This window comes from Mastacembelus armatus, chromosome 3 (assembly GCF_900324485.2).
Source record: "Mastacembelus armatus chromosome 3, fMasArm1.2, whole genome shotgun sequence".
In the NCBI taxonomy this organism is placed as follows: Eukaryota; Metazoa; Chordata; class Actinopteri; order Synbranchiformes; family Mastacembelidae; genus Mastacembelus; species Mastacembelus armatus.
Genome location: NC_046635.1, coordinates 10,820,073 through 10,838,166, shown reverse-complemented (window position 1 = coordinate 10,838,166; position 18,094 = coordinate 10,820,073). Strand labels below are relative to the sequence as shown.

The following is an 18,094-nucleotide window of genomic DNA, read 5'->3' as shown; positions in this document are numbered from 1 at the left end:
CACAATTAATTATTTTACTGTTGCATCACTTATAGTAAATGGTAAATGACTTTTTTTCAGCTGCAAGGTCAGCATAACCAAGTCCTAGGCCCTATGGTGGAATATTATGACAAGTTACATCTACCTAATGATGAGTGAATCCATTTCTATTGCACCAGGGTCTTAAATGTTTAAAAACACAGGTAGTCAAATCCAATGATGGCTCAACATATACAATAGATTCTGGACAAATGATCTATTCTACATTTCTTAGCCTCCACTCCCTTATTAGGGTGCTCCCCTTCCACCTTGTTAAACTCAGCCAAAATACTTCTTCATACTACCCAATTTCACTGTAAAGACAAAATTAAACAAATTTAACTAACATTAAATATTTCTTAATCAATTCTGAAAAAGTTAAAATCTTTCAGGAGGGTAGGGGCTGCTTAGGGTCTTGAGATACTGCAAGGATATCACAAACATTGGGCGTATGGAATAATGTAGATTCATATGAACTTTATTCAGACATAATGTTTAAACTTCTTTGCAGAGGAGAATGTGTGGAGATGACCAAAAAAAAAAAAAAAAAAAACATCCCAAAAGTAATACAAGCAGACATGGTAAAACCAGATGAATATACTAAGAAAAAGTATTACAGGTGCATGAGGCTTTGAATTATGTGGTTTTTATGATAGCCAGAAGGACCCCTTACTGTATCTCATAGTATATTCAGAACTATTTTATACAGGTCTGCAGATTCCTGATCAAATACCACCAATTTACTGTGGATGAAAATGTGAATTAAAATACCACCCTAGAGTCAAAGATGATGCAGGAAATATGATCAAAAGTTGTTAAGAAATACAAAAAGAAAAATGCATTTGTTGTATCAATTAACCACAACTGACATAAGGTGTCCCTTAATAACAGCAAAGACTGAACCTTTGACTGACTAACATTGATAAAACGCAAAACCCGCAGAGTCCACTGAAGACCACAATGAGGTAAAGGCTCCTTTTACTGACTGCTGCACAGAGCTGAGAGCAGGACAACTTAGATGTCAAGTCATCAGACAGAGGTGCCCTCTGAGGGAGCTGAAGCCTTATTGTCATCAGGTTTCATGGCTGGGAAAAGCAACACCTCCTGTGAAAGCACAAAAAAATGTCAGCTGAGGGGTTTTCTCTCAGTATACTTCACGTGTTTCCCTGTTTTGCCTTTGATATAAGACCTTAGTTGTCTACTAATGTGTCCTTCAAGTGCCCTAAGAGATCTACCAACTACACACAAAAACGACACAGAAGGGCACACTTCTACCACACTTGTCATCTTTACCTTGATGTTGTTGGAGTCCGTCAGGAACATCGTCAGACGATCAATGCCCATTCCCCAGCCTGCAGTCGGTGGTAGACCATATTCCAGTGCTGTGCAGAAGGTCTCATCAATGAACATGGCTTCATCATCTCCTTCAGCTTTGGCCTGAAAAAGGTCCCGCTCAATTTATTAACATACACTGATATTCAGTCAACAGTAGGCAGCCTGAGCCTTTGGACATGAGACAACGTAAAAGGTTAAATGGGGGGAAATAAGTCAGTGTAGGCTTTATACACACCTGGGCTTGCTGCTCAAAAAGCTCCCTCTGTCTAATTGGATCGTTCAACTCAGTGTAAGCATTGCAGATTTCCTTCTTCATCACAAAAAGCTCGAAACGTTCTGTTAGGCCTTTCAGAGATCTGTGCCTGTAACAACAGAGGAAGTGTGAGTATAAACCTGAGCATCACATTTTGAAATGATAAATAGGAAGGTTAAACAAGGTGTTTCTCACCATTTTGCTAAGGGGCTCATGATTTGAGGGTGATCACAGATGAACGTAGGGTTGATACATGTGACCTCAAGGAACTCTCCAACCAACTGTGTGGGAAGAGATAATAAAAACCTCAAAGGAAACAATGAAGAAAAAGCAATAAATTGCAACTGTAACAGATGGTGGTCTTCATCAGAACAGTACCTTGTCAAGGAGGCGGGCAGTGGTTCTGGGTGGCGGACATTCAACTCCTTTCTGTATGCACAAGTCGTCGAAGAATTTACGTGACTCTGAAGACAAAAGAGAAGAGAAACCAGAAATATGTTGTTTATTAAAAAATGTAAACAAACTGAAACACAGACATTATATAACAAAAAAAACAAAGGAAAAAAAACAAACACTAAATTCAAGAGAGAGAATGAAAGAATATCACAGAGGCAATGTGACATTTAAATGCAGATACATATTCAAAACACTTTCTCGAAAGAAGAAACATAAGGACAAAAGCTACTCTCACTTTTCAGATAGACTGATAGTACTACCTGTTCATTTCTTCAGTTCTTACCATCACTGTCGTAGCTGTCAGTGGGAGGGAATTTGACTCCCATCAGCTTCTCCAGGTCATGTGTCATGCTCACTCTTCTGAATGGTGGAGTGAAATCAATCTCATGGGCCTGTCCCTCCGGACCATCAGGGTGATAAGTCACCTTGTATCCTCCAGTGACGTGCTTCACCATTCCTGAAGCAAGGAAAAAGGTTTTCCTTTTTGTTCACTGTACACTTTTCCTGTGCATCCCAAGTATCAGTAAAGTGACAAGACTGAAGAAACTGAGCTCTGAACCAAATAAACTAATATTTTCAAATATACAGTACAATACATTCCTGATCCCCAGTGACACACATGAATTCATATATTGCATGTTATCAGTGTCAATATACAAGTGTCACCTGCCAACAAGCTAAATCTTTTTTTATGTGAAATATTCTCTATGTCACTTGAAAAATCACTTGATGTATCTCATTGGATGCGAGAGCTTCATGCTGTGGAAAGAAAAGTAATTTCAAAACTCCACTTCCGGTTCTACAGTGGCTTTCTCTGTCTTGACTGAACCTCACTGACATCACTTCATCTCAGATTGAAGTCTGCCACTACTCCCTACAGAGATGAGTTTTTTGAATTCTGACAAGGCTGAGAAGGAGGAGGAACAAGACCAATGCCATCTGAGACAGAGGCTCACCGCATGGCATGCTCCACAGAAGCTGGCTGTAATAATCATGAGGACGTGAACAATCTCATCATGCTACTCACAGCTACACAACTACTTTTTATTCCATTTAAAAATGCAGATCTTCTAAAAGTGCTGAATAATAACCAAAGCAAGTGAGATGTGCACAACATAAGCAAACAAGTGGTTATTTTCTTTGTGGGTGTGGCACAAAATTTACCCAGCAGACCTGCTCAGTGTAACCATGCATAGCATCGGTCCAGTTAGAACAGATACCTGCTCCCTGGAGTTGGCTGTAAAATGAGTCACCAGAGTAAAGCAATGGCCTTAACCATCGTTTACCAACTATTGTAGATTACAGAGCTGCTAAGAATTACTTGTTACTCATTTTTTCCACTTACCTGAGAGCAGTTTCTCTGTGATTTCCATCAAGTCATGGTAGTCTGCATATGCCATGTAGAATTCACAGGTGGTGAACTCTGGATTATGAGTAAGATCGATACCCTCATTCCTGAACTGACGACCAATCTCATACACTCTGTCTATTCCACCAACTACAAGCATCTGTGGGAAAGATATGATGCCAGTGTAAATATTTAGATATTTGAATCAAACACTTGAAGTGGAGTATAAAAACATCAGTGTGTTTCTGAGTTCAAACTGATCCAAAAGATTTTCTGTATATTCCAGCTGGAAGTACTTCATTACTGAAAAGGAGGACACATGCAAGTGCTGGATGACTCTTGAAAAGCATATTACCTTGTGGTAAAGCTCAGGAGCAATCCTCATGAACAGGTTCATGTCCAGCTCATTGTGGTAAGTAACAAATGGACGAGCCACTGCTCCACCAGGAATAATGTTCATCATTGGTGTCTCAATCTGAAGTAACAAACATGATTCAGAAATGCAGGCTTACACTTAAATGTGAAACAATTAGAAAAAAATTAATTTATGTAAATCTTTCCACTCGAGCTAAAAACAAATATGTTACTGTGTGACGTGGTGAACTTAGATGTCTGATTACAACACATACACCAATACTTACCTCCAAAAATCCTAGCTGGTCCAGAAAACTGCGCAGGTATGTAATGATTTTGGAGCGAGTTATAAACTTCTGCCTCACATAGTCATTAAGTATCAGATCCAAGTAGCGCTGGCGGAATCGTGTTTCCTTTGAGAGAAAGATTACACAGTGGGGTAACAAATTATCCATCATTGTTCATTACTGCTGTAATGCCCATTTGTCATGTTCACATCACCAGAGACCCCTGAGATCCAAGTCACAGTAAAATTAAAATAATTTTGCTGAAAAGCTGTGTTTTTTTTTTTTTTTTTAATTACGCCTGTGTTTGACAACCCAAACTGTCCTGTGTAAGGAGGTCAACTGTACAGTAACAACCAAGCATACATTTTCCTCTCACTACCACATAGTAACATAAGAGCAAAGTTTCCAGTGCACGCCTTTCATTCTGCAAATGTTTAAGAGATTACTTCCTTCTGCTGTAAATGTATAACATATGGGGAGATGTATTAACTAATGCTTCTAATTTGTTTGGTCAATATGTTTTAATAAGAATTAAATCACAAATCATATTTTCTATACAGATTTACAGAAATGTATAATTTTCCTTTCTTTTTTTTTTTTTAAAAAGAGAAAACATGTAGCACATATCAGTAACACAGACAGTGTAATCATGGTGGCCTTTACCTTGTCTTTGAGACCAAAGTGGAGGTGGGGCAGCATGTGCAAACATGGTGACAGTAGGGTCATTTCAATGGGAATGATGCTCAGCTCCCCTTTTTTTGTCTTCCCTGGGTTACCACGGACACCAATAATGTCACCACGGCGCAGTTTGTTATTGATGGCGACAAAGGCCTCCTCAGACTTGTAGTTTCTGATGGAGCAAAAGAAAATACACATACCAACTCATCAAACCCTTCATGTATCCACATAGATAGAAAAACAAACAGAGGATGCAATGATATGTTTGATAACACATCATCGCCCTCCCCCATCCTTTCCTTTCTGTTTCACACAATGTTTTATAACATGTAAACATGAAGTCTTTAAACTAGTGGAAATCCTTCAGGCCAATCCATGCCACCCTGTAAAATCTGAATCTGTGTGCAGCCATGATGCCTTTAAGTATGACTCAACATTGTATAATGCAACAACACCATCAACCACATTCATCTTGGATACTTGTTAAGGTATCTTCACAGCTATGTGACTATGTAAAAACATGGTGAGTAGTGAAGTGTGACCAAACTACTGTTACACCCAAAAACAAAACCACAGACACAATACAGGGGAAAAAAATACGTTTTTTTAGTGCGAACCTTGAGTTTGCCATAACCTGCAACTTGACGCCTTCACCTCGTAGGTCATAGAAGAGAAGCTTGGCACCAGAAGCCCTCTTGGCATGGATGCGGCCTGCCAATCATATATGAAGTTTAACAGGGAATCTACTGCGGGAATACGCTGAACACAAACTTAAAATATGCTTAAAATTATAAAGTATTCCTGGTACCTGTCACATTGAGAACAACATCTGTCAGCTGGTCTCCAGGTTGTAGATTATTGTATTTCTCGATGAACTCTGTTAATGACAAGTCTACATGATACTTGTGTGGATATGGGTCCTGTGGTGTGCCCTTCAGTTCCTGGATGGCCTGGGTGCGGATCTTGAAGTATTGCTGTTTTACAAGGAAACAAATGATTGTATTTGTAAAAAATAAATAAATAAATTATTAAAGCATTAAGGAAGGCAAAGAGAAAGGTATGTTGATCTCATAAAAAAATCTCACAGTTGGATCAAGTGTCTCCTCATCCAAATTGCAGGAATTTTGCATTCCCTGGTCATTGGATTCCTTCTTTTGCTCCACCTGCTCCTTAAGCTTGGCATCTTTCTCAGCTGCCTTCTTCTCAGCTTTCATTCGTCTCTTCAGCTCACTGATAAGAAGAAGAGAACCAAAATAAGTTACAGCTTTGGTTATGAAATTGGTTGTTAATGATGCAACTATATGCTACAGGAAATTTAACAGATATCCAAACTATTTGACAAAACTTAGGAAACATGAGTTTTCATGTAAGTTACTGTTCAGTTTATTTTATTCTGCCGTCTGAACAGAAAAAAAAAAACAAAAAAAAACAGACAGTCTACTAATGACAAAGAAGCACAACAAAAAACCATGCAGACGGGGAAACACATTTTCTCAGGTGACAAAAGGTTGGTTGTTTTTCTCACAGGAATGGAAAAGCCACCAACCTTTTGTCACCTCTCCAACGGTTCCCGTAAATTTGAGCTGGGACTGCAGGTGTACAGGGGGGGGCACATTTTAACCACTGTCCCCTGACCCCAAAGGCTTGGCACAACTGTTTCCTGGCTGCCCTGCCCAGACAGAGCATGCTGAGCTACCAGAGTCAGCAGACACACCTGAGAAAACAGACATATAGTACGAAGTACAGCATATATGGCAAAAGCTGTCCTTGGCCCAACAGACGAAATTAAACACTGCTGCGATTATAAAATCCCCTTTGTCTGGACCAAGATGCAATGAGATAAAACAAAAACAACAAACTTAAGTGCAGAGGTGAAGTCGTAGAGAATTTAATATAAGAATAGATTTACAATGGATAGTCAGGCAGGTGGACGTGTCAGAGGTAACATAACGTTACTGCTAGCAATTAAAGAAAGTCAAAACGAAGAAAAACGCCGTTCGCATAATTTAAATTGTGTATGCAGCCAATTATATTATTCAAAATTGCAGAGCTAAAACGTAACAAATAATTCGTACGTTAAAACTTATATGTGGTACAAGAAACCACAAGAAAACACGGCGAGGAAGACATTTTTTTTTGTTGTATTTTGGACCTTGTAGTTTTTCTCATTAGTAAAACGCATTGCTTCGACTGGCGCCCGATCACATTTACGACTACAACTACCAGAGACACATTCGAACTGAATCATGAGATATGTAGTCTTGTAACGTGCTACCATATGGAATCCTCACTTCGCTTCACCCTCTGACCTGATGTAACATTTAGTAATACTGCATGACAAAAATTAAACGGCCATAAGTGCTGAAACAACTACATATCTGAGAAAAGAGATAGTCTGTATAGCATTAACAATGGTTTACATGCAACGGAATAATCGAAAAAACTCACTTTTTGCTGAGTTTCTCTCCTTCCACCTCTGTCACGTCAGCCATGTTCTTGATGCCGCACTCGGAAAGACCAACAAACCCTCGCACACCTCAAAAGCGCGAGAACTGGATGAGACGTTTGCGTGACGGAAATTAGTCGGACATTAGCACCACTTCTACTTGTGAGTTTGAACGGCGCTTGGCAACAAGAAATGATCCCTTTGAACCTTTTTTATTTTGTTTTTTTATTATAATTTTACTGGGATGAATGGTACTTAGGAATGTTTAGCATTTCTTCTGACCCTGTGTTCTTTCTCTGTACATGGTTAAATAATGTTTATCTGTTTTCAGATTTCTATTAAAATGGCTATAGACAAGCTGTGATGAATATTTCTCATAAAAAGCCTTGTTTGCTAGTAGATCCTCATCCTGCAGCCAAGTATTGTCTAGTAACTACCTTACAACAAAAACATAATATAAAAGTTCAAAGACAAAACATTTTATGTATATATGTTTAATATATATTGCAGCAAGTTTACAGAAGTTTATTTGCAAGAGAAACAAAATGTCCCAACGTAAGTCAAATATATAGAACATTTACCCACGAAGGGTGGTTACTGGACAGTTGTTCACATGATTAGAAACAAAAATGCAAATTTCCTAGTTGCTTTTTCCAGGACTATGAAATGCTGTTTACTTGATGAGTGTTTTGCCTGCATTACAGAAACAGACCTTAAAGATATCACAAAAGCATAGTAAGAAAATTGTTTTTGGAACATGATGCTTGGGGGCAAATTACATTGGATATTGATATTTTTACTACACACTGGCTGTTTTGAATAAGAAGACATAAGAACTTTATGACATCCTGCTAACTCAGAAGCCCTGAGAGAAACTGAAAAGATTAGAACCACTGCATCAGTAAATGGTAAGCCAAGATGCAATGCAAACCTTCACATATACCCTATACGCAACAAAGGTAATTAAAAAGACCCTTGTTTCACCAAACAACATGTTTGAGATCATTGCTGTTAAGAGAAATCTACATTGTAAGCAAAAGATTTAAGGTCACACTCAAAGCACAAGAAAATATTTCAATAAGCAACATAAATAACAGAAAAACATCTATTTTGGTTTGTCTTTTTTGTTGAAAATGGGGGAGAGTACATAGAAAAATATATATATTACAGAACTAAAAGATCTACATTTACAGTATATTAGCTGCATAGCAGTTTCAGAGAAAATTTGTCTGCATCTACGTTGTATAACATAAATGCAATAGTACAAACAAGTTAGATGCATGACAGAAATTGCACAACACATTTATCAACCACATGTATCTGCTTATTGTATCTGGTCTAGCCTTTAAAGCATATTTAAAGTCTTATGGCCTAAAACATTCTAGTTAATGAGGACTCATCACCGGCTGGGCCAGCAGTGTGTTAAACAGATAACAACGGTAACACGTCAATCTGGTCACTACTAAAACATTAAGGCACATGTACAGTATTTACTCATGTCTAAAGAGATATTTTAGAAAATGTAACTGTTTAAACACATACGGTAGCAGACTCATTTTGTTGATATTGAATTAAATGTTAAAAAAAATAACCACATCTTGTTCTATTGCAAGAAATAGTGTTAGAGGCTGTAGCCTCTTGAAAAAATGCGACAGCATTGATTAGTTCCATGGTAAATACACAAATGAGGAAACTGTAATTTCAACAAAGTAATTACCACCTCAGTACGTGTATAAAAGAACACTCTCAATCTATCTTGAGACATTAAGTGCTATATTCAGGGTAAAAGTATGATAATTTGGTCCTATTTTGAATTTTTTTTTTTTTTTGACAGCAAAACTGCCATTTTGCCCAGCAGTCCGATTACAAGCCCTAAACAAATACATATGTGTACATTAAGAGCATATTATTTCATTTCCAGAATCACAAAAGAATAATTGTGCAAAGGAATGTAAGTTATACAGAGTTTAAAAAATACTTAACTATCACATTTAAAGGAATTTCACCCACTGTCACAAGGCGGCAGTTACATTATCATCAGGTGTAGGGGACAAAACACATGTTTGAAAAGCTCTGAACAACTGAAACTATGAGTATAGGAACCGATTTATATAATAACCAACACATAAATAAATAAGATATGCTTGTCTGAAAACAGGCACACGTACTACACCAAAAAGGATAAAGTCTTTCTAAACTTTTCTTTAAACAAACGAAAACAATCATAAATACTGGACACTAAAAACCTTAGTTCTTCCATTACACAAGGTGAAGAAAATGAATCACAGATACAGTAGCTCATTTCTCCAAATCCAGGTTTACTTCAGGAGCTGGGTCCCTTTTGAAAACCACTCAAATCAATGCTTTCATAATTTCTATAATAAAATAACTGTTTCTAAACTGCATACAATGCAATGATGTTTGTGAATTTACATAGAAAACAAGACAGCAACAAAGGCATTAAAACTGAGCTAATTCTGTCATCAACAGAGACCAGCCCCTTGTTCATGCATACACTTACAAAGAAGCTGAACACAACACAAACAGAAAGAAAAGCCTGACAGCAGGACACGAAGCCTAACAATAAAATCTGAATTTTTCAAGGTCAAGCATAGTCCATGTTAATCATGAACAGCAAGTTAGAACAAAACTAAAAGCCATAAAACTGGCCTGTCATCAGGATTTAAGCAAAGAAAGATTTGAGTCAAACTTTGGTCCTGAGGCCACTGACCATCTGCAGATGAGAACATTAAGGTCTGTAGAACTTGTACAGTTTGCATTTACAAGAAAATATGTAAAACAGGCTCTGTTCCTGTGTGTTTATACCTTAATCTGGCTAAGATGTATACAAATACGGTTGTAGCCAACAAACTATTGCTTCTTCTCAGCACTGGCTAAATCCATCACGCAAGACAATAATCTTCCATTCCAGTTCATGCGTGCCTGACGCATTAGAGTCCCATTAAAGACGCACTTAAATGACTAAAACACATTATGATCTTAGCCTTTTGACAACAACAGTAATTATACTATATTACATTGTAATTATATGGGTATATAAAAAGATGTGGAAGGTGAAGGCAATAACATTAATTGAATACAAATGTTTTAATCCGTATTTATTCCTCATTTGTGTATTTTTCTGAATTGGTTTTTTAGTAATAAATAATTAGGTTTGTGGAAATTAACAGTGTTAGTTTTTACATGGCTGGCACAAAGGCCAGACCCATCCACCCATACATCATCTACCAGCTACCATTTATCCTTCAGAGTCACAGAGGGACCAGACCATAAAACAAAACCTTTAAACCAAAACTGGCGGTGGCATATTGAGCATGATTAATGAATTAATGGTACTGTCTTGACTACATAAATGTTGCTATGCAGACATAGGACAGCAATGACAGTAGTTTGGGATCCAAGTGTATGTTAAAAAAAAAGATCTTTTATTCACTGGAAACAGTGTGGAAATGGCAACTTAATACAAAAAATACCACCACCTCTTGTGACACCACACTGTTCCCTAGATAAATAAGGTGATCACATAGAACAGCATCAAAAAGGACACAGGCTGACACTGACATTGAGAGAGAGGTGGGGTACACCCTGGACAGACTGCCAGGACTGACACTTAGAGACACACAAATATTCACACTCACATTCACACCTGTGGATAATTTAGATTCACCAATTAAATAGATTGTGTTTGGACTGTCAGAAGAAGCCAGAATACCCGGAGAAAACCCACAAAAAGTATGATATTATCAGTGGAAAAAAAAAAAGACAAATCTGTGAACCTGTATAAAGGTTAATACGAATGCGTTAAGTTACTGCCTGATTCCTGCAGGCTGACCAGCAGGTCATTAATCTTCTCCATGTTCTGAGAAGCAGACATGCTGTTCTGCACAGTCCCAGACTGAGACAGAGATTGGCTGAGCAGGGACTGGATGCGTGCGTCACTCTCTCTTTGGTTCTGACCAGACTGGCTGATGGCCATTATCTGATCGGACAGCGTGTTTCCAGGAGTGTTCATCAGCCGACTGCATTCTGCAAGGAGGGGGCAGAAAAGCAGAAAAGTCAAAAGAGTCTACAGACATAAAAGCAGATACATGTGTTTATACTGTACATGAGTGTGTAATGAATTAGCTGGGTGTTTATACTGTATGTAAACTTTGTAAGTGGTAAAAGAACCTGACTATGGTTCAAGTCAATCACAATAACTATTTACCATTAAACATGGATTACATAGGCATGAGTTTGGATAATGTATAGTGAATAAACATATCACAAAGTATCAAAACAGTATTCCCCTGAAAGATGATTATTAAATATACTAAATTTCTGCCACCTACTCAGAGGAAAAAGTTAAAAAGAAATTAAATACGTTATACTGTATGTTATTAGACATTCAACAGGAGGCTAAAGTGAGATTAAAAAAGTAGTATATAGATAATAAATTATAGATCCATCAATTGAATGGGAAAAGACAAACAAAACAACACTTTGAAAATTAATATCCAAATAAGTAAAAGTGGGGGGATCATTTTCTGTGGGTTTGTCAATTTTAACACTTTCATGTAAATCATTAAGAAAATTGCAGCCATTGTAGGAAAAACCTAATGTGCTAAGGGAATTGTTACAAATTCTGATTGGCTTTCACCCATAATTAAAGGTGATCTGCAATGTTTTTGAACTTGCTGTCATTTCAACAAAGGGCTAACATCTATGTAATCAGCACCTTACCATTCTGAATCCCAAAAAGAAACAAGCCAGGTTGCTGAGGCTGACTAGGCTGATTGATGCTCCCACTCACGGCGGTTTGAAACAAAGTGCCTGGCTGTTGAACAGGGGAAGAGGTGGTTGTCTGCAGGTTTGCCACGCCGTTCTGTGAGGCAAACATGGATGAATGTGCAAGCTCTTGAGCCAGCCCCCCCTGGAGAGAAGCCATGTTGGACTGCGGAATGAAGAGGCTCACAGGCTGCTCCTGCTGGTTGTTTGAGCTGCTGCCCAGCTGCATCGGCTGTTGCTCCTGAAACAAGACTTGCTGTTGTGGATTGGTGGGGTTCCCTAAGGCCATGGGCTCAGAGCGATCCTGCTGGTTTACTGTCACCATGCTGGCTTGGGAAAAAAGCAGAGAAGGGTTTTGGGGCTCTTGAGAAACTAGACTACTGCTGGTCAAAGAAGGCATCTGGCCCTGACTGCTGAACAGAAGGCCAGAGGCCTGGTCTGCTGTGGATAGGGGATTATTGCAGAACAGCAGGTCAGCCTGCTGTTGTTGCTGCTGACCTGGAGAGAGTGTGTTTACAGATGGATGTGGAGAGATGTTCTGAAACAGGGAAGGCTGCTGGGTTGGCTGTGTGTGGGACTGAGGCTGGGGGGGCTGCTGCTGCTCCATGGGGCTTCTCTGCTGAATGGGTGAGAGCTGGTTCTGAGACTGAAACACTGATTGTGGTTCAGGGGCAGGGGACTGTAGAGCACTGAGGAAAGCCAGCTGCTGCTGCTGCTGCTGCTGCTGCTGCTGTTGTTGCTGTTGTTGTTGTTGTTGTTGCTGAGAGCTACTTGCTATAAGCTGAGTGGACAGAGATGTCTGGGGGAGGAAAAGTCCAGGGGTTGAGGGTTGTTGCTCTGGAGACTGTAGTACTGTCATGGTGTTTTGGAAGAGAGCGGCCTGGACCTGCTCCTGAGAGGCTTTTTGAAAAAGAGCCTCCTGTGGATTTTGTGTTTCAGCCAACGAACTAGGATTGTGGAACATGGGTGGTGAAGGGTGAGAGGGCGTATGCTGGAGGAATTTGGTCTGAATAGAAAGCAGGTCATCTGCCTGCTGAAAGAGAGCTGCTTGCTGCTGTTGTTGCTGTTGTTGCTGTTGCTGATGTTGCTGATGTTGCTGATGTTGGGCCTGCTGGAAAAGAGATCCCTGGTTTGGTATCACTCTTTGTGGTGAACCCTGCTGATCTGCATTCTTGCCCTGGGAGGCATCCTGAAACATGCTACATTGCATTTGAATCTGAGACTGAAACAGGTGCTGCTGTAAATTCTCCAAAACATGTTGCTGAAGCTGTTGTTGCTGAATTTGTTGCTGTTGTTGCTGCTGAAGCTGCTGTTGCTGCTGCAGCTGTTGTTGCTGCTGGAGCTGTTGTTGCTGCTGGAGCTGCTGTTGCTGCTGGAGCTGTTGTTGCTGTTGTTGCTGCTGAATTTGCTGTTCTTGGATCTGTTGTTGGTGCTGGATGTGCTGCTGCTGCTGCTGCTGCTGTTTGGCCATCGAGTTGTCAGGCTGAAGTGGTAAGCTACAGAACCCTTTGGCTTTAAGTTGCCTCACTGCTTCCTCCAGCTGGGCCACTTCATCTGAAGGGAACAGCGACAACTGCTGCTGTTGAGGTGTGGGCTCCCCACACAGCCTCCCTACAGCTCCAGGGCCACTGCCTGGCCTCTCTTGCCCAAGGCCTTCTCTGGGCTCCAGGAGGAACTGCTGTGCCCCTGGCTGGAGCACGGATTCTGCAGGCACAGAGAATGAGCTGGTGGCAGCAATGTCCTGTTCCTGGATGGCACTTAAGGGCTCAATGTTGTTAAAAACAGGAGCCTGGCCTTTGTCAGCGTCGCTTGCAGGCTGAGACAGGTTGTTGGAAAATGGTGTGTTTTTATTTTGGTGTCCTGCAGTCATGTCTGTGTTCTGCTGGGCTGGACACAAGTCATCAGTCTGCTTTTACCGAAAACAGAAAAAAAAGAAAGCTCAATTTTGCAGTTAAATTTCCATTTATGCATCACCACTGTGATATTTTTATTGTTAAACCAATATTCACCAAAGAAAAACTGTAAAGTGGGTCAAGATAAATACATCACCTTAAATACTCCAGAAGACTGGAGGTTGCTGGTCACCTCCATTGGAGTGACATCTTCTCTTTTCACTAAAGGCAACATTGAGGGCATTAAGCCACCATCAAGAACTATAGGAGCAAGAGCAAGCAATAAAGTCGTATTGTCAAAATGTTTTGGCTGTAAGCTAAAACTAAAATAGTGCAGGCACTGTACACTATGTACAATGTATGTAACAGTTTTTAAATGGGAGGTAAAGTGCAGAACTCAGACCACTAAATAGTTCCCTTTTCAAATAAACCCCTAGAGCAAACGCTCATTGTTATATATAATAATTAAAAAATGGGAAATGACCTTTAAGCTGATCATCAAAAGAACAAGTCTTCACTGGAGAAAGTGTCTCTTTTTTCACAGGAATGTCATGTTTTGCTGAAAGAGCAACATCAACATATTGAACATACATCAACATAAATCTTTGGCACAGCAGTCTTTAGGAAAGGTTCCAAGTGTGGCGTAAAATACAGCAAATTACATTCTTCAGTGTTTCATCGTGTAAGAACCATTAACACACGTACTAATGAGAGACAGCCCTGAATGTTGATGACCCTGGATTCCTGTGGCTACACACTACTGGCTGCATTACAAAATAAAGACTGTTAGTACTTGCTGTGATCCTAGTGAACTGTAGGTGGTGTGGCTGAGCAACGGGAAAGGAGTTAAGGGATTTAAACTTCTAAATTTTAAAAAATATGGAAAGAAACAGATACACTTCTTGCTTCTGTTTTTTTACCCTCTAACTGAGAAACTGGGTGAGCCAGTATTGGAGTGAATACATCAAAAACAATACTTAATTGTAAAAAAAAAAAAAAAAAGAAAAACCTGTATCTGGAGTGTAGGTAAAAGGTTGAACATCATGAGATCTTCCAGCACTGGTCACCACATAGATTCCCGCACATACTCCAGAGGTGATGTCCTGGTGCTGGTACGGAGGAACCTTCACTATCAAGTGATTCTTTGGGAAAATTATATGAAAATAAAGTCAGGTAACGAGAACAAATTTAAGTCTATCTGCAGCTGCATCTAACATCTGACAGGTGAAGGAAACATCAGTACAACAGTTAAATATTAGAGAATATATATGTATTCAATTTTACAATTAAGCTGGACCACTATAGAGACAGTGTCAAGCAATATTTTGTTGAGCCGATCATCATTTTGTATCTTGTGCTCTGCCAGCTCATTATCATGAGGGTCATGTGATACATACAGTGCAGGCGTTTTTAATGTAAATGTGTAAAACATGGTATGAGCATGGAACACAGTCACCTTTTTCACAGATTCAGGTCAGAAAAATATAGTCTTAAATTTCGTATCTCTGGGGCATTTTTATTCAGTGCAGGGGCAAATCAGTTTCACACAGGTCTACCTATAAACAGCTGGAGGCAATAAAGCCTCGAAAAATGTAGCATTTTCTCACTAGAAAAAAAGATCACTAGCCAACCTAAACAGTGCAGGTTTGAAAAATGCTCTAAAAATATAATCATTGTTAGGCCTTGTACCTACACAGTGTACTTTCAATTAAAAAAAAAGACTGGTGTTATTTCTATTAGCTACAAATTAATCATTTCATTTGTGATCACGTGTTTTATAAGGGCAAAGGTTTATTGGACTGTTGAGACACACACAACCCACTGAGACTGAGTTAATCGGGTCAGAACACTCAAACCTTTGAACCAGCATCCATTTAAGATGATTACATATAAAGCCCCATACAAATCTGAACCGGCTGCTCAATCCTTACTGGCAATAACCACTTGGTACTAAAATAATGAACAATTTTACCTGGTGAAATAGCTCCATGTCAATTTCAGCCTCTGCTTTCCATGATTTCTCATCTGGAGAGACAAAGCAGCATGCGGATTGGGGGAAAAAAACAGCACATAAATAATCGAGTCTGACAAGTTCATCCATTATCTATACCTGCTTATTCCTAATTAGGGTCACAAGGATCAACTGGAGCTTATCCCAGCTCTCTTTGGGTGAAAGGCAGGGCTACACCCTGGACAGGTCACCAGTCCATCACAGGGCCACAAACAACCTCATACACTCACACTCACTCCTATGGGCAATTTAATCAACCTGACATACATGTTTTTGTACCAAGAGAAAACCTGACATGTCCATGGCCACACATATTTGAAAAAAAAAGAAAAGAAAAAAAGATTTCTTACCGGAAACATTCTCTTGAAATATGACTTTTGTGTCTTTAAGGAAGTTTTTGCCAATAATGAAGACTTCTTCTCCACCCCTCACTGAACAACTGTGTAGTGACTTCTTCAGGATTTCAGGTACCCCTGCAGGTTGGGCTAAAAAACACAGCAAATATGATCTCATTAATAGGTCACTGAGTTCTTCTTTTCTTGTTCTTTGTAGATTATCTTTGTTAATTTTAATCAGATAGGACAGGAAACAATATGTTAGACAGCACTATGACAAGTAAAATCAGTCTCCAGAAATTTGGCAGTTCTTTGGGACTGTATGTGCTTAAACCATTCAGCTATAAGGATAGATTATCAATTTCATTTTTCTTTTTACTGAATTTTTAAAAAGGTAATTGGTAAGAACTATGTTTCAAATTTTAATGTCCCTATGTATCCAAAAATGAGTCCCTGTTTTAAGAAGATATTTCATTACATTTTAACAATAAATTAGGTCCTCTGCAAGAAGGAAAGCCCAGGAAGTGCTTCTTAAACATAAGAAAATGCAAAGGAGTAGTTGATTATCTTTCAAAGTAACTGATCACTTGGTTCTTTCCAATTCACGTTTTGCTCAAGTTTTAAAATACAACACATGTAAAACTAAATAATTCCTAAGCACTGAATTAAGCTATCAGAAATTTATTTTTCAATATCATAAAAAATGTAAAATCAGCACATACATGCATAAATATATAATCATAACAATACATTACAGGAAGTAACCAATCTGTTATTAGCAGCTATAAGACCTTTTCTTGAAACTGGAAATCTTTTTTTCTTTATGCAATTGATATAATCACAAAAGTTTACACTCAGTGGCCTGTTACCTTGGCCTCAATGAAACAAGTAATGCCACAGTTGCAGCTGAAGACCTTCGCTGAATCACACTCACTATGAACCACACTATGTTGATACAGTCAAATAGTTGGTTGTTTCTCACAGGCCTTCACATGGCCACTACTGTTTCCACCTAAAACTTTTCACAAACCTTTTCCACTACTCTGCACTACTCATACACACACACACACACACACACACACACACACACACACACACACACACGTACAAACACACTCACAGATGCCAAGGGGGATTACTATTTGTTTTGCTTTGTAGAAAGATATTTCCCTGGATTGCTTGCTGGCTTTGTATAAACAATAGTCCACACACATCTATTGTTTCGTCCTTTCCTTCTTTTTCTCCCATGTCTCTCCCAAATCCACTTACACAGAAATTGGCCCTAAACGTCTTTCCTGTTTATGAAACCAACCACACCCTCAGACTTATACATAAACCCACACACTTATTAAATAATGCTTTAATCTGCAGAGATCTCTATATATTGACTTCAAATGCTGACATAAAGACAAATCTTATGATGCCAGGTTTTCCTGTTGAAAAGACAGTAAGAAAAAAGCTGAATTTAATGTACAATGGTACTACTGAACTGAGCAGGTCAACTGCCTATTCTAAGTCATCAATTTTAGTAAACCTGGTTCAGTATAGGCAAATAATACACCTGAATTTAATTTAGAGAATCTATTATATAATAATATCTACTATCTAATGCTAACACACTTACTGCAGAGGATTGGAGATGAGGGAGTCTGTAGCGTGAGCACTGATCCATCAGGACGAGGGATGTTGACTCGAAACACCAGACGAGCACGTGTGCTCTTCTTCTTCGACCCAGCCACTCCAATACGAGCCTCGACATCAGCATTACGTAGCTTCAAGATCCCAACACAATCCACCCTGTACACAGAGACTATGTTAGCTTGGAAGGCACTGTAACACAACTAGTCACTAAACTAACAGGTCTTCACAATATTTAATACTCAGCAGCCTATT

At 39.1% G+C, this 18,094-nt stretch overlaps 2 protein-coding genes across 5 annotated transcripts in view; both read right to left on the bottom strand.

The window, feature by feature from the left end:
* On the bottom strand, window positions 1–7,266 carry kars1 (lysyl-tRNA synthetase 1). 2 transcript variants are annotated; one of them, XM_026320409.1, is made up of 15 exons: window positions 7,178–7,251; window positions 6,276–6,443; window positions 5,815–5,959; window positions 5,538–5,703; window positions 5,347–5,440; window positions 4,715–4,901; window positions 4,052–4,177; window positions 3,766–3,885; window positions 3,408–3,570; window positions 2,346–2,519; window positions 1,985–2,070; window positions 1,802–1,887; window positions 1,589–1,715; window positions 1,312–1,455; window positions 1–1,122 (listed from the first exon to the last, which is right to left on the bottom strand). In XM_026320409.1, exons 2-15 carry the CDS (start codon window positions 6,413–6,415, stop codon window positions 1,048–1,050), a joined length of 1,833 nt encoding a protein of 610 aa, XP_026176194.1. In that variant the 5' UTR covers window positions 6,416–6,443; window positions 7,178–7,251; the 3' UTR covers window positions 1–1,047. The 2 variants fall into 2 exon arrangements, with proteins under 2 accessions (XP_026176194.1, XP_026176196.1); XM_026320411.1 differs by lacking the exon at window positions 6,276–6,443 and having other exon boundaries at window positions 7,178–7,266.
* Window positions 7,267–8,704: 1,438 nt separating this feature from the next.
* The window catches only part of nfat5b (nuclear factor of activated T cells 5b), a 28,847-nt gene continuing 19,457 nt past the window's right edge, over window positions 8,705–18,094 (bottom strand). For 2 of the 3 annotated variants that reach the window (XM_026319897.1, XM_026319899.1), the window contains exons 6-13: window positions 17,826–17,998; window positions 16,217–16,351; window positions 15,828–15,880; window positions 14,865–14,997; window positions 14,340–14,414; window positions 14,013–14,116; window positions 11,919–13,869; window positions 8,705–11,222 (exon numbers count right to left, since the gene is read on the bottom strand). In XM_026319897.1, coding sequence (XP_026175682.1) covers window positions 10,984–11,222; window positions 11,919–13,869; window positions 14,013–14,116; window positions 14,340–14,414; window positions 14,865–14,997; window positions 15,828–15,880; window positions 16,217–16,351; window positions 17,826–17,998 — 2,863 coding nt within the window. In that variant the 3' untranslated portion in view covers window positions 8,705–10,983. The remainder of the gene's footprint in view (window positions 11,223–11,918; window positions 13,870–14,012; window positions 14,117–14,339; window positions 14,415–14,864; window positions 14,998–15,827; window positions 15,881–16,216; window positions 16,352–17,825; window positions 17,999–18,094) is intronic. The other variant, XM_026319898.1, reaches the window with a different exon arrangement.